We start from the raw sequence: 15553 nt of genomic DNA, 5'->3' as shown, positions 1-15553 counted from the left end.
TCAAATAAAAATAGAACGTAGTAACTGAGTTCTGCTAACTATAACTTGAGAGACTGGTTAAGTGCTGCATGTTTGTGTGCTATAACACTATGGAAGAAACTCGACGTGTCCTGCTGAGAGCACCATAGTTAACATGCTGTGTAGCCTGGAAGCTCCATTAAAACAAGCTGTGTTCCAAAAGTAGGTGTATGAGTCACTGGCAGCCGACTAGTGCAGCAGAAGATACTGTGTAACGCTTCCTCTATGCAGCCTTCAGCAGCACAGGAAAGGGTTAGAATAGGATAGGAATAGGAATAAATAAATAAATAGATAAATAAATAAAACCAAAACAAACAAACAAACAAACAAACAGAAAAAGAGGGTGAGCAAAAAGACCCCTAAATAGTGTTCCCTGACTTCATTTGTGAGTCGTGACTTCTAGTTCAAGCAGCCTGTCTGTAAGCGCTGTGTGTACACACACACACACAAATGCAAGCATGCATGCAGGCACACACACACACACACACACACACACACACACACACACACACACACACACAGGAGGTGAATGCAGAGCTGCGTGGCATTTAATATGGCGGGGAAGAGAATGCTTGTTATTTGCCTTTGGGAAAGCTTTGGTAAGAGACATCAGCTGTCAGTAAAACTACCATGGGACTGGACGCACACAAAGATAAATACAGAGACAGCGAGAGCATTTGTGACTCAATGTGTGAATGCGGGGGGTGGGAGGGAGGGCAGAGAAAGACAGAAAACATTTGAAGATACAAAAAAAGAAAGTGATCTGAAAGTATTTGGGACAAAAACATGCATTATAGATGGTGGCTTCTGTCTGGGGAGACTCTGATAAACACGAAGGCTCATAAACACACCTCCATTAAGTCTACTGCAGTTTTCAACTCAAGTCTCCAGACACTGCTCAGCAGCAGAAGAAATCTACCAGGACCTTTGACATGTGCCTTTTTTTAAAATGTCAAACAGGTTGATATCCCCGGCAGTTCACAGAGAGTAAACTTGCTCTGTCTAAAAGCCATAGAAACACAAACAACAAACACACACACAGACCCATCCAGGCCTTTGGCCAGCTCCTCCCTCCACTCCTTCATTATACAGCTCTGCAGACACATCTGTGCCCAGCTCCATTAAGCACAAGACAGATGACGAGTGCAAACTTAGAAGCACGTATGCAACAATTTATTCATTACAATCTTGCCACTGGCATTTTCACCATGGAATAGAGTTACTGTCAGTAACCTAAATGCTTAGTTTTTCAATCTTTCCAGCAGCATCACTTTTTCATTCTCAGTAAGGACTTTTATTTGTGAAGTGGAAATGTGCAGGATTCTGCATTCCTCAATATAGTATAGTATAGTATAGTAGTATAGTTCGATATAGAAGTGTGCCCTCAAAACAGGTTTGAAGGCAGTGTTTTACGAAAACAGTTATCCCCTCTTTATTCAGCAGGGCACTATGTATTATAACTGAGACAAAGAGAGGATCTCATTGAGAATACAAAAACTACAAGTGTTTTTGGTGGTGGTACGTAAAATAAAATAAAAAATATGAGTCAGGCAGGAAAGAATGAGAACATATTATGGTGATGTAATCTGATTTATTATATTTTACGCTCTAGCCGATGTCCAATATAACTGCACAGTTCCCTTCAATTATAGCTATGCTTGGAAGCCAGACAGAAAAGGACTGAAGAGCATCTGAACATTTAGTACTCGGTATTCATCTGAGGACTAAGCAGATTCTCTGCGTGAGCTCTGTCCCTGTGATTTCTGTTCACATAACAACCATAACCACTACAACTACATAGGCAGACTTCCTTCAGATTATTCAAACAGCTCTACAAATCTTGAGACAAGTGCTTTGAAAACACATTTCAATTTCCTGCTTTCAAAATGTTCCCCTCTGTTCTTCTGAGGCCTTGACAGATTTTACAGATTATTCAAGTAAAAGACCCTCATCTGGCTAAATACTCCACAGCATTTGTTCCTATGAGAGGTCTGATGCATCACTGGTGGAGAGTTTGGGTAGTAATCTTTGCAAATGCCAATGCCTCGTTACCCATCTAGTTGCCAAATTAACTTTAAGGCAGGCAGAACAGATTATAAAAACTCGGCTTCTCGTTCAATCTCATCATCTCTTCTTTTGTCTCTGGCCCCGAGCCAGTTGAGTTGTGACTCTTGTAGTAATATCCTGGCAGTCACAGGGTGCTACTCCACACAATGGTGGCCTGATCTTCACCAGGGTGCTACTAGAGGAATGCTCCAGTGCCACACCAGGAGCCTGGATTAAAGATGAGCTCACAGGCTGGCCCAGTGCCATGCTTAGCCTTTTCACTAACTCAATGGTCTTCTAATTCACACACAAATACTCAGTTGTCAGAGCAGGCAACAAAGCTCTGAAGCAGCAGTTGTTGGGGCGGGGGGGTTGATGAAAACCGTTGAGCTCACCTGAAGGCTCTCATCTTCCTTCACCAGCTCCTTCTGGGGGAACAGGTCCTTAGCCTTGATGTACTCCAGACTGGGAGGCCCTTCTTCACCCTGTCAGACACCAACACAACACAGAGATGGTCAGATATCTCCCTGTACCATCACAGCACAAGGTAGTACATCTGATCAACTAGGCGACATCGTAGGGAAAAAAATGGATTCTATCAAAACTTGAAAAACAAAAAATGTCAGCAGTGACCATGATGTCCCTAATGACTGGTTCAAGTCTCAAGTATCTGACACATTGCGAATTGAAGGTTAGGAGGTTCTTGGCCTGTTGGTGGTGCTGTGGTCGGCAAATCAGTTTCATTTTATGGCTACTGGATATCAATATAAAAATCCTTCTATAAACGTTAATCAAATTTGATCTGGTAATATGCAAGCTATTGAGTGTGAAACTTGGTCTGGGGGTGGGCCAATCGGGCACATATTCAAAATGTCAGCACCAAGTGTCAAAGGCCATCGTTCTCACAAGTTTTGTCAAAAACAAGCCAACAGGGGGCGCATCAGTAGCTCAATGGATAAGAGTGTGCACCACTTATTAAGGCTCAGTCTTGATCGCAACGTCCTAGGTGCGAATCCGATCTCCGGCCATTTGCTGCATGTCATCCCCTGTCTCTCCCCTGCCTTTCCTGTCTCTACTGTGACTGTTGAAATGCCAAAAACAAAACAAAACAAGCCAACAGAGGCTAAAAAATTAAGTGTGACAGACAGACAAACAGACTACTTATAGCTCTTTCCCCAATATTTGATTCTGTGGGACAAAAAAACAAAACGGAGAAACACACAAGTGAAAAAATAGTAAAAGATCCTATTTCATCACTGCAATGTCAAATCATGGGTCAGACCACTGCTAAGGGCCATTACAAAAAAATCTTCAATGAAAACACAACATTTTTACAGGTGCTGTTGGCTTTCTAGAGTGTTCCTGAATTGAACATTAATCAGTGCGGTTTGTCTCTTATGTAAGAGACCAGACAGGTGGAATTTCACAATACCAGCAAGCATATTCACAGACATCACGTAGGAGGTTAAATATTGACTACTAAAAACCCCAAATTCACCTCGAATAGGAGGCACAAGACCTTGACTGAAGTAAATTAGGCAAGCCATTCTGGGGAAAGATCAGTGTCACAATAATGTTTCCCACCTGACTGCAAATAGCCTTTTACCTAATACAATTAATAACGGTGCTGCAGGAGGTGTGCAGCTAATGCATTCTGAAACCCTTGTTGCTTTGTTCTTTGAAATCAGTTGTTTCAGATGTAGTGTTGTGTCGTGTTGGGCATGGGGTGCCACACTCTGCAGCAACCTTACTAGGGCTTTGGAAAGTATTTTGCATGTTTTCGCTGCGACATGAAAACATGAAACATGAAATCTGACCGAGTTCTGTTGTGGCCACTTCTAACAGCAATAACCAATAAATTACCTATTTTTCAATATAAAAAGATGGCTGTTTAAACTGATTAATATCTAGTGTTGCTAGCTGATGAGTATAACAACCAACTTACAAGTCCTTGAAAGGGGCCTTATCAAAGGCACACCTCCTACCATGGATGACGACAAATTGAACAAGAGAGGAACAGAGGTCGCCCCTGTCCTTTTGGCTCAGTGTGCGTAAGTGTCCCACTCAAACTGAACAAACACTTTTATCACATGATACATACAATCACCTGGAGAATAAATGAACGGGGCCAAAGGTTAATCAAATGATGAGACTAAAGAGAATTTTCCTGTCTCTTTATCCTTTCATCATTGCCAAAACGTTGCCCCTGATGGTTTACCCAATCAAGAGACTTTTTGTCTTAATATCTTTGGAATTGCACATAGATTGTCCGACAGCCTAACTAAACCTAACCGGCAGACTGAAATTTATTTGTGTTACTTGTTTATTCCATGAATCATACTTAAACTATGTGTTAATAAAGTGTAAAAAATAAAAAAGTTGTACAGAATCACAGACAAAAAACAACATTCTGCTCTTTACATACAAAAACATGGTGACTAAGAATTCAATATTTGGACCCTATCAGCTCTCTTCTACCATTTTCCGTCAACACCGAGTGTGTTTGTATCATTTCTATAGTTTTTTTTTTTTATTATAGATTCCATTTGTGTACTTATTGTAGAGAGATTTACAGTATATAGATAGTAATATTAAAAAGTAAAAATGTGCAACGTTCTACATTTTTTCTGACCTCTACTACTAGCCATTGATTTAAAATGCAGCCTTTGTTTTGATTTTACAGAGGGGGTGCATGCATGGGTGAAAATAAATTACAACAGCATACAAGGGTCACTATAGGGAGACAAAAAAATTATGTATGACAATATTGTGATTGTGGGCTAAAATCACCAGCACTTCCTTGTTAGAAAATTCAATAGTAAGAAAAACTACTTTTTCAAGTTTTTTTCTAGCAAATTTGTGACTTTATAATCTCAGAATTTTTGAGTTTTTTTTCCACATATATTGCTGAATTTTTTTTCTCATAAATTTACCACTTTAATCTTTAATTGTTGTTTATGTGGAGGTTTTTTGGAGGAAAGAGGGCGATGCTACTGACTTTATGGTATCTATGGAATAACAGACAAAGGTTTGTATCCCAGGACAGAGAGCACAGCACACAGAATATAATACACCATGGTGGGAAGCCCCCTGATGGCTGATCATACAGACCTCCTACCACGTGAGCAGTCATTACATCTGTCACCCTCAGGTCTCAGCCAGTGATTAAACCACACAACACGCATGCCGCCCATTGGGCTGACTGGTAACAGAAAGAAACAGTGCACCAGCAGTGATAGTTCCTCCTCTTGAAGTCACCAAACTTGACCACTTCACCTGTCTGATTTCACAGGTACAGAGATCAAAGAGATATGACAGCCAAAGCACTGGGCATCGACTCCTGCAACAATGTCATGTGGAGTGACTTTGTTCAAAGAAGATAAAAAATGACTGCCAATCTTTGAAAGGCAATAGCTTATTGCTTGGAGTTCAGTACTCAAACTTATCAGAATCATAACCCACATACATTTTGAATGCAGATGGTAACGTTGTTTATTAGCTGCAACAGCAGATCTACGCCTCACCCTTTTGGTGGGTCGGTTGGTCCTCAAAAATTTCCCACACTTTGACGGGCAGTTTTGCTCTTGAAGGCTGAAATTTGGACATCAAATGAGTGTGTGAAGGTGTATGTGTTCATGCCAATTGGCAAAAAGGGGATGTGGCAGTGGGAGTGGCCTATAGCAAAAAGGCATATAACTTTTAGACAGATTTTACATAATATGGCCAAACTTTGTAGAAAGACACATACACTCTCAGAAACTTTGATTGGTGACGGTTTGCCCAGCCCCCACACTTGAGCCACACCTTCTTTGATATCTCATGAACCGTTTGTTTTAGACACTTGTGGGACGCATGACTGCACTCAGCAGAAGTTCCTTTTTCAGTGGTGTGGGTTAGCCCTGCCATCTCGTTCTATTAAGCCATAAGTTCATTGGTTCATTCACAGCTATTGCAAATTTGTGTGTTAAAAAAATGAGTCAACAACTCCATCAGTTACTATATGTTGCACACTCACTGTTGGAATCTAAAAATATTGACATACTGATGACTGTAGAGATCCTGGATAGACAGGTCTGGTTGTCATACTCAAGCCAAAGAACATATGCACAAATATACCTGTCGTGAGGCAAGAAGTGGGGAAGGAATTCAAGACTGGATATGTAAATGATGGGATCACTGAAGGGCACAGAAGACCGGTGTCAGTGTCTTTTAGATGCTTGGGTGCAGAATCTCTTGCTGTTATGTTTATTTGAAAGCTTTGCAGGGGTATGGGAGGTCTGTGTGCACAGCCTAATGGGATTAGTCACTACATAGGGCTGCTCCACTTGCGAATTTCTGCAAAATAAATACTAATAAAAGGCAGTGCTGGTGGCGACGAGGGAGGTGGCTGTGCCACACTGAGACAATGTCAATTTTCCTTATAGGATGCAGCATCATAACTACTGTCTGGTATTACTATCAGCTTTGTGTCCTCCAAATGAAGCCATTATCCTTCACCTCACCTTCAACTTGTTGAAGGTGACATGGAGGAAAAACGTCAAAGCTGCACAGCATCTCACAAAATGTCTTGGTGAAATGCTGCACTTGAGTCTCGTAAATTATGTTTTATTTCCAAGAAGGTACTACAGTCTAGACTAAAAGCCTCAGTCTCAGTTTGATAAACTTAACTTCTCCAAATCCTTTTGCGGTGCAATCTCTCTAATCTCTTGACCTCTGATCCGAGTCAGCCTTGAGTTCAGCAACAGCTGAATGATCAGGCAGCTGTGCATCATCAATATTGTGTTTTCTTCTGAGACTAGGCGAACCATGACAGTGGCCATCAGTCAGCGGCAACCTGTGATGGTCATGTTATTGCAGGTGGATCTCACACACTGTTACTGAGCAGGATGCAACTCCTTTGCTGTTCTTCAATTGGGTGGAATAGGAATTGGGTTTGCTGGGACACGCCAGACAGACCATAATTTAGTGGGGATGGCACTGGTTTAGAGTCCCCCTCCCTCAAAAATCTAATGCCACTCACTAGAAAAGAGTCTGCAGTCTGTATTTTACACACACACACACACACACACACACACACACACACACACACACAGCACATAGACACACAAGCTCTTAGGTCAACAGTACATCAACTCCCTCGGTCACTATTTTCTTTGTCCTGCAGTATGTGCTTGGTAGATGACTTGGCACCATTTGCTCAACTCTCTTATACAGTAGCCCTGACATTGCACTTGAGGGTGTTAGAACAAAGTGTACTTGAAGGGGAAAAAAAGAAAAAAACAGTTGCCAGAACTAGTCTAGATGCTGTTGTACTGCTCCATGAATCCATGACAGAAACACGGTCTATACACAGACCAGTGGGCTTGGGTGATGCGTTGTTGCTAATGTATACTTTTAAAACTTCTGGCTTAAGAGACTACACATCAGGTTGCTTCACCTGGCAAGAGTCTTACCAAGATGGAAAGTGGAAGAGACAGAAAATAACAGGGGGAATAAAATATAGATTGAGCTCAGCTTGTGTTTTCAGAGTGCAAGCACAGCAGGAAGACTTTTAGCAAGTGGCACTGAAACCTGTCCTGCAGAGTAGACAGCCACTGACAGCTCCCTGGTTACTTCAGCTACACACGCCTCTTTGCATGATAGAAAACACCGAATCATGACAGGACATGCATTTCTACCCTTTGATGTGCAAACAAACACCATCAGTGGGGCACTTTGTTTCTCTTATTTTTTGATCCATGCATGCTGTCCACAACCAGATACAATCAGCTTACAGAAGATTAAAAGGAAAAGAAAAATGCTGTCGCTTCTATCTGAGTCAGAAAGATGAAGAACAGCATGTCCTGTGCCCAACACGTTTTTGCTTCGTCACTGCTGAGAGCCTGCACACCCTCCCCCACCTTTGTCCGACAAGCAATCAAAATGCTGGGTTTGATGGCCACACACACACACACACACACACACACACACACACACACACACACACACACACACACACACACACCACACACACACACACACACACCACACACACACACACACACACACACACACACACACACACACACACACACACACACACACACACTTGCATTGCTCAAATATAAGTTTCAAAGTTGCTGGCACATAAAATGTCTTGATGGCATACATAACTGTAATAATGATACTGCTATCAACTGACCAGACTGGTCTGATGTAGGAAAGTTAATATTATAGATTTGATGGTAAAAAAAAAAAAATAGGGTGGGCTCATTTTTGATTTGCTTTGGCAAATGCATGTGTGTGACACCTATTCCAGGGATTACTGTATGTATGTATGTATGTATGGAAATGAAAAAAAGACAGGCAGAAGGCCAGAATTGAGGTACATCAGGTAGTGGAATTGAAAAAGATATGGACAGTCTTCATGAATAAGAGTCTGGTTGCCATGGATACAACAACCTCTTTTTAGAGGCATAGTCTCTCTTCCTCTATGATGCCCCTAGAGACAATGTGCTGTCATCACCTGCCAGATTATTTACTTAATCTGAAAGGGCTTTGTCCTAGAGTTGTCCAGATTAGAGAACCACTGCACGATGCAGAGGTGACCTCTTCAATATGCAAAGGGCATACATTCATTCACTCCTACTTTGAAGGAACTACTAATTTGAAAAGTTTTTGCTTTTGCAAAGCATATTCACCAAGGCACACCAAGCCCGGCACTTACTCTGAAATGTGAGGCATGAACCTGAAAGGTGTAAGGGAGTAACAAAAGGGCAGGACAGAATGAAAAGCTGCAGAGATGCCCATCAATAAAGACATTCAGGGAGAGAAGCGATTTCACCAAAGAGCAACTGCAATGAAGATGTTTTCTTCTGAGAGTTGAACTGGCCAGTGCAGCCAAACTAATGGACCCAGATCAGGGATAGCAGACTATGATGAATGCTTCCAAACCCACTCTTGTCTCGCCTGTGCACCCCCTCTCTCCGACCTGTGAATATTTCATAGACCACCCTGTTCTAAATGATCAGTCCTATTTTAAGTTTCATCACTGAGCTGTACTGCAAAAGCAGGGGAACCTAAGCAGGGGCAGCATTTCTGTAAGTAGAGCCTATATCACTTGAAGGTGTAGTGATGCTGCAGACTGAACAACAAATGTCATTCTGCAAAGACCTTGTTGACATTATGCTTAGTCATTGAGTTGGGAGTAGAAACAGCCTACATACAAGCAAGGTAAATGTTTAAACAAGGACACAAGCCAAGATGACGGATGATAATTCCTGAGATTCAACAGCACAAGTAAAATAATTGACCGCAAGAAAATGAACAATCTAGCCTATGGTGCAAAGTAAGTAAACATTTCATATAGAGTTTCTAAAGTGAAAGCACTGACTGAGCCACATACTGCCAGGATTTTTGGGGTGTTATTCCTTAAGTGCCAGTCAGGGCGGCATAACCTAATATCACAACAATCACAGGTACCACTGTGCTTGCAACATGGGACACAGACTGAAACGCATAGCCAAAAAGCTACTGGCTCTAGTTGCACTCATGATTCATTTAAGCAGTGGGTATAATGATATTTGAGTCATGGAAAAATCCTCACAAATATAATTTAGACTTTTTATAGTTCCATTTGTTCGAAACACCATATTGTAGAGGGAAACAAACATGACATGTTGAGGATAGATGAGAACAGCTGAAGATATGTTTCTCGCACAGTTGGAAAACAGGAGTGGTGATGATGCAAGGGGCACAACACTGTACTGGGGATGGGACATTAAGTAATGCTAATTACTATGTAATTGCAGTTTAAAAAGGGTACTACCCCTGATTTTTATACCAGGACCACTGTGATGATTAGCAACTTCTTGAGAAGCTAAATAACAAATGCTATCATGAAACACAGCCACACTTCTGAAATCACTGATGTGTTATTTTCCCCAAAAGAGGAAGCACCCTGGTCTTACATAATCATATATAATATTTGGGCATAATCGGGCTGCAAGTGATAAATCAGCTTCACCATCCCAGTCAAATCTTCCTCCTAAGGTTTCCATGTTTTTAGTAACTATTAAGTTAATATCATATATTGAGATAACTCTGGCAAAGGTGATCGTAGTATGACATTTTCATATTGACATAGGCCTACCTTGCAACCCACTTTACTTGGGAGGTTCGAAAGAACCGAGATCCACTGAGGTAACAGGGGACGTTGATACTAAATTATACAGATGCATGCAGAAGGAGGACTGCCGACTCAGCTGAACCACAAGCAGTAAAACACATAAAGTGAGATCATAAATTGTGTAATGCCTGGCCATGTCTCGTCACAGAGAGAAGACTAAGAGGAAGAGGAGCCAGCAGACATACTGTTCTTCATCCACCTGACAAATAAAACAAGATGTCCAGAGCAACTAATGAGAATTTATTGCACTGATGAAAATGACAAATGGTAATGGAAATTAAAAAGGGAGGAGAGCTATCTAAATATTATGAATCCATTTGGAGAAGTTGCAGTAGCATTAGGGTTACCTTGTGTGATGCTGAAATGTGACAAATCTCTCACTTAATGCTATTTAGATACATTTGAGTCATCTCAGATGATACAATTTCTGCTACACAAGAAGGTATTTTTTATAGTTTTCAATAGTGGTGAAAACTCCAAAATGCCACCTTTTTTAACTGTAGTTTTTTTATATGACAATTTTCATTGTTTACTAGATTTCATTTCTCACAATGTTATTTTCTGTGAAGTACTCTCCAACCATTTTAAAAAGGAGCATTCAAATGAACTTGAAGTCAGCCTACAATGACATCTTATTTGGATGGGAATTCAAGTTGCCTTCAAAAACTTGTGATAACTCATCAAAGCTTCATCAAATCGGAGCCCTTTACAGTAACAGTTGCTACTTCAGTTGTTACACAGCACCAATTAAACCCTGGCCCAGTTACCTGTTGCTGTTTCTTTAAGCCTTAAAAAATTCATAAGAAATCAACAACTGCAGTGCTGCCTCTATAAATTAGACAATTACCCTTTTCTACACAACATAGAGCTAAAAAAAACAAAACAAAAAACAGTCTGTTCCATTTGGAAAGACCGACATTAGCTCATGGGTTGGTTGGCAGACTGAAATGAAACATGTGGGTTGTCAAAAAGAATGTGGCTAGTTGGAGCAGGACTTGCTCAAAGTTAGCACTTAAAGTGTAAGTGTAACATATTTGACTCTATCCGCCTCGCACTATAGGATGGTCTCAGATCAAGATGCTGACATTCAAGATGCTGATATCCTGATATCTTTTATGCATGTAGTCAATACAATCGTAATCTGTGGAAGAACATAGGTTTTGGTGCCAGTTCGGAAGCTTCACTGGAAGGTCAGAGGTTGAAATGTGGACCACAGTCTGATGCCAACAGACAGGAGGCTGAGACTACTCTGTCTTCTTCCTAACCCATATGCCTTTGCACCACTCGAGCAGCATATGCTGTTAGAGCAGCACCTGCTCTACATTAGTCATTGTCTTATATATAGCCCGTGTACATCTCAATACCATAAACCCTGCTGAATACTAAGTCCTTTACAGCACTGAACACACTGATCAGTGGTGCAGCCACTGCTCAACAAAGCACATGCTCCCCTGTCTTACTCCCGACATGCCCCGTCTCCCTCTCTCTACCCCCCCCCCCCAGTCAGCCAGTCAACATGGCTCACAGTCCTCAACAGAACAGACGGGAGAAATGGCAGCAAAGGCAATAAAGTAGCTTTTCATCATCTCATGCTTGAGAAGCAGCCTAGCTAATTCAGTTATTTCGATGTGGCAGAGTCGACATTGGTTACTTAATAACTGCAGCGCTCACGTGTGTCGACCAACACCCCTGTACCCCCCCACCTCCCCCCCAGCTGACTGGCAGGCAGGCGCAGACAAGCAGACGAGCTAAAGAGAGCTAGAGCTTAAAAACACACCCGTCTCAAACCAGACACATGCACACACACACCATTAACACCAAAATAAAAGCCCCTTCACTTACAAAGCAGTTGAGCATGGAGCAGGAGACCCTTCCTGCGAGGCTCATGTCGAGGAGAGGCAGGGCTGTGCCTGAAAGACACACAGCCTATGGACCAGCAGCACGACCAGAGCACGAGGAGCCGGCATAACCATTCTTCTGCCAGCCGGAGCCTCTCCACCCCCTGTCCACTCCGAAACCCCTCTGTTTACCACCCCTCTCCCCCCCCCAGCTTTTGCCCGTTCTCCCCACCCAAGAGGTGCTATGGGACAACACACCGGTCCTGGCTCCTATTCAAGATCCCCCCGCCCCCCACCACCCCCGAAGAGGGGAACAGACACAGAAAGACTGCAAACACGTCCCCTATTGCACTGCTGAAAGGAAGAGGATAGTCCATAAATGCGCGAGTAAGCGCAGCAGTCCACCCGATCAACTGAGGGAGAATTGAAGGGTAAACATGAGTGAGAAAATGACTGCAGATATGCCTTCTCACGTGGAGTGACAGGATGGGGGCAAACCGTAAAGAGAAGGAGAGAGAGCAAAAGAGAGACAGGGAGACAGAGGGAACTGCCTGATGCTAAGCTCCACCCTCTGCATGCGCATCTACCTCCCTCTCCCACATTCACGTGCACACATCGCTCTCTGCCTATCTCCCTCTCATCCCTTACTCCTCCCCCACTCCTTGTACATTCACCCTTCGCCGAATTTCTCCTCATAAGTATGCTTCTCTCTAAGCAGCCAGGCGGTTAGGCACACAGTGTACCGCTAGCAAGGCAAGGATGATAGTCCGACTGCCATGAATACACCATCTAGAAGCCAGGTTGTAGTGGCTCGTTCTCAAGCACGCACGCACGCACACACACACACACACACACACACACACAGTCTGCCGGTAGTTGCCTGCACAAGCCTTTGCAAGACTGTGCTGATCACCCCACCCTGGAGACTCTTACATGCTATAGGCCCATTAACACGCATGAATAAACTCATGCACACAGAGCAGAGCGAAACCCCGTCCAGTGGTTGGACAGTGTTCCATCACAAAGCTGTTGCACTCACAGTGATTGATTTAGTGCAGAGGGGAAATACGTGGCAGAGACAGAGGAGGGAGGGTGCTGCGAGAAGAGAGTCTATGCAGAGATCTCCAGTGACACAGCATTCTAGCAGCTCAATCTCCCTCTCCCCTTTCTCTGAGCATCTCCTTGGCTCCGTCAGAGCAGCTGCAGTACATCACTGCACTGAGCAGGGCTTGCAGCACCCTCTTCTGCTTCCTAACAGAAAGGGAGGGTGTGTGTATTATGTATACAGTGTCCCCTACACTAGCAGGAGAAACATAGCCCATCCCCCCTCTAACCCCCAACCTCTTTCATGGCAGAGTCGTGACATGGGGGAGCCACTCCCCTCAGGCACTCATTTCAACCATTAGGTGTCTCACTGCGTGAAACCCCAGCGTTATATGGTGTGTTTTATGCAGTATGCACATCATGAATAAGCTGGAAGCACACTGCAGCACCATTTAGATGGACTAATTTTACCAAGGGAGGTCATGTAATGTAATTTTTACATGGTAGACCCCCATACAGACAGGATTAATTTCACTGGTGGTAGGTAGGGTAATTGTGATAATTACTTGAGTTAATTGTTAACTGTAATCCCATTCAGATCAAGAATACCACTGATGTTTTCCAACTCAACTCCAGTATTAATTCTGGCCACAATTAGCTACAGTACAGCTAACAGCCGCGGGTGGTCTCATAATTCTAGTCCCGCTGACAGAAAAACGTCTTTCAATTCCTTTGAGGATGATTTGGGTGCCAGTCAAGCAACTTCTTGATTGTCAGTGAGTGTTTTGTCCCAGAAGATGAGGACACTTAAGTATTTGAGGAAGCTTTTGCTAATTTACTGACACAAACCCACCCATCTATTTACTGTACAATTTTTAGGAATCAGTAAGGTGAAGGCAGAGGCTTAAGTCCTGTGCGCTGCTGTGATGGGTCATTTAATCGATAGCTTCTGGTTTAGTATTCTATCTTCAGGCTAACCAGGACGGGGTACATGGAGCCACAGTAGAAATTACATATGCACCTTGGAACATCTAACCATATGATGTACCTCCGTCTGTAATTTGGCATTGCCTAGGAAATATCCAGAATGATGGGTGAATTACATAGGAGTATGGCTAATGTGTACCGATATTACCCTTGTTACCATTTAATTCTAATCCTGTCCAAACTTGGCTTATTGGTATAATTTTAGAGGACTGTTTGTATGAGAAAGAGGATCTCTACTTCACTTACGTGCAGAGCACCGTTAATGGAACATACTAATACTCTGCAGAGATGTCAAGCAGTTGGGAATTTGTCCCACATTTTTTATTTTTACTTTACAAACTTTGGAAAAAAATTAACGGACAGTATGATTTTTACTGGAATCATTCAATGTTGTTAGTAACAATTACAGACCACTGTAGTAAATCTAATCCAGTTCAAATAGTCTCAAGGAAAACATTCTGGCATATAATTAAATGACATTTGGGTCCAACATATTTTCCCAATACTTGCTTTTCTGGTGAGCCCCTGACCTCCATCATTCTGGCAGAATGGCACAGCATCTAGATCTTCAACTATCATTCTTCAAGTTGCATTTGTTTGGAACTGGGAAAGTACCTGGGAATGCTTGCTGTATCTATCACTATAATAATATTAAAAGGTGATTATTTATTTCTAGATTTTTCTATCATTGAGGGCCCGCTCAAACTTGGTTTTGAAACACTAAAACAATGAACTCTTCATACCAATTTTAAGTGGATTTCAGCAGTTCCAGAAGCAGAGGTTATAGTTTTAGATTCACTGACGGGTTTTCTTTTCAGCTGAACTTCTTCATGGTTAGTGTGACTGTATATTACATTGGCAAGGAGGGACTACCATCTCATCATGTAAATGGACTAAGGCACCCACGGCTGCAAAATGCACTTTCGCAAATAAGGCAGCAGTACCTCATAGATTTATTTACATCACACGGTAGGCTTCTGGCTCATTGGATTTATTTTCCACAAGCTACATGCAGACATGAAGTGAATCATTGTGCACTGCAGCAGACCACGATCATGCCAATCCTACAAAAAAAAAAGCACGTCTTTGCTTTCTTATGTGTGCTTGTTTGTCGGTGGATGAATTAGCAAGAGAGGGAGAGGGAGAGGATACACTAGATAAATTAGCTCCTCTGTCTTGAAACTTAGTGCCATAGTCTCAACTGTTTGTTTCTTTGGCCAAATCCTAAATGACTGGATTGTATAGATCCCAGAGGAATGCAAACTCATAGAGTCTGAGAGGGCTGAGGACTATCCTTTGATGAGATTAGCAAAACCATGAAGGACCTTTTTCATTTGTTTTCATTCTTTATGCAGGTTCTACGTGAGACTTCAGCAGTGATACAATTCAAAAAGTAATGTGTTTAAAATGTAAAATCATTTGTGCATGGAAATTAGCTTGCTTACATGTCAGG

At 42.3% G+C, this 15553-nt stretch overlaps 1 protein-coding gene across 5 annotated transcripts in view; it reads right to left on the bottom strand.

The window, feature by feature from the left end:
* Positions 1–15553, bottom strand: part of mtmr4 (myotubularin related protein 4) — a 51069-nt gene that overhangs the window by 20517 nt on the left and 14999 nt on the right. For 3 of the 5 annotated variants that reach the window (XM_030068550.1, XM_030068551.1, XM_030068552.1), the window contains exon 3: positions 2460–2549. In XM_030068550.1, coding sequence (XP_029924410.1) covers positions 2460–2549 — 90 coding nt within the window. Of the gene's footprint in view, positions 1–2459; positions 2550–12073; positions 12119–15553 lie in introns of those variants that run through there. The other 2 variants (XM_030068548.1, XM_030068549.1) reach the window with 1 other exon arrangement.

The sequence above is a fragment of the Myripristis murdjan genome, chromosome 14, assembly GCF_902150065.1.
Source record: "Myripristis murdjan chromosome 14, fMyrMur1.1, whole genome shotgun sequence".
NCBI lineage: Eukaryota > Metazoa > Chordata > Actinopteri > Holocentriformes > Holocentridae > Myripristis > Myripristis murdjan.
The sequence above is the reverse complement of the archived record's forward strand: the minus strand, read 5'-3'. Positions and strand labels throughout refer to the sequence as shown.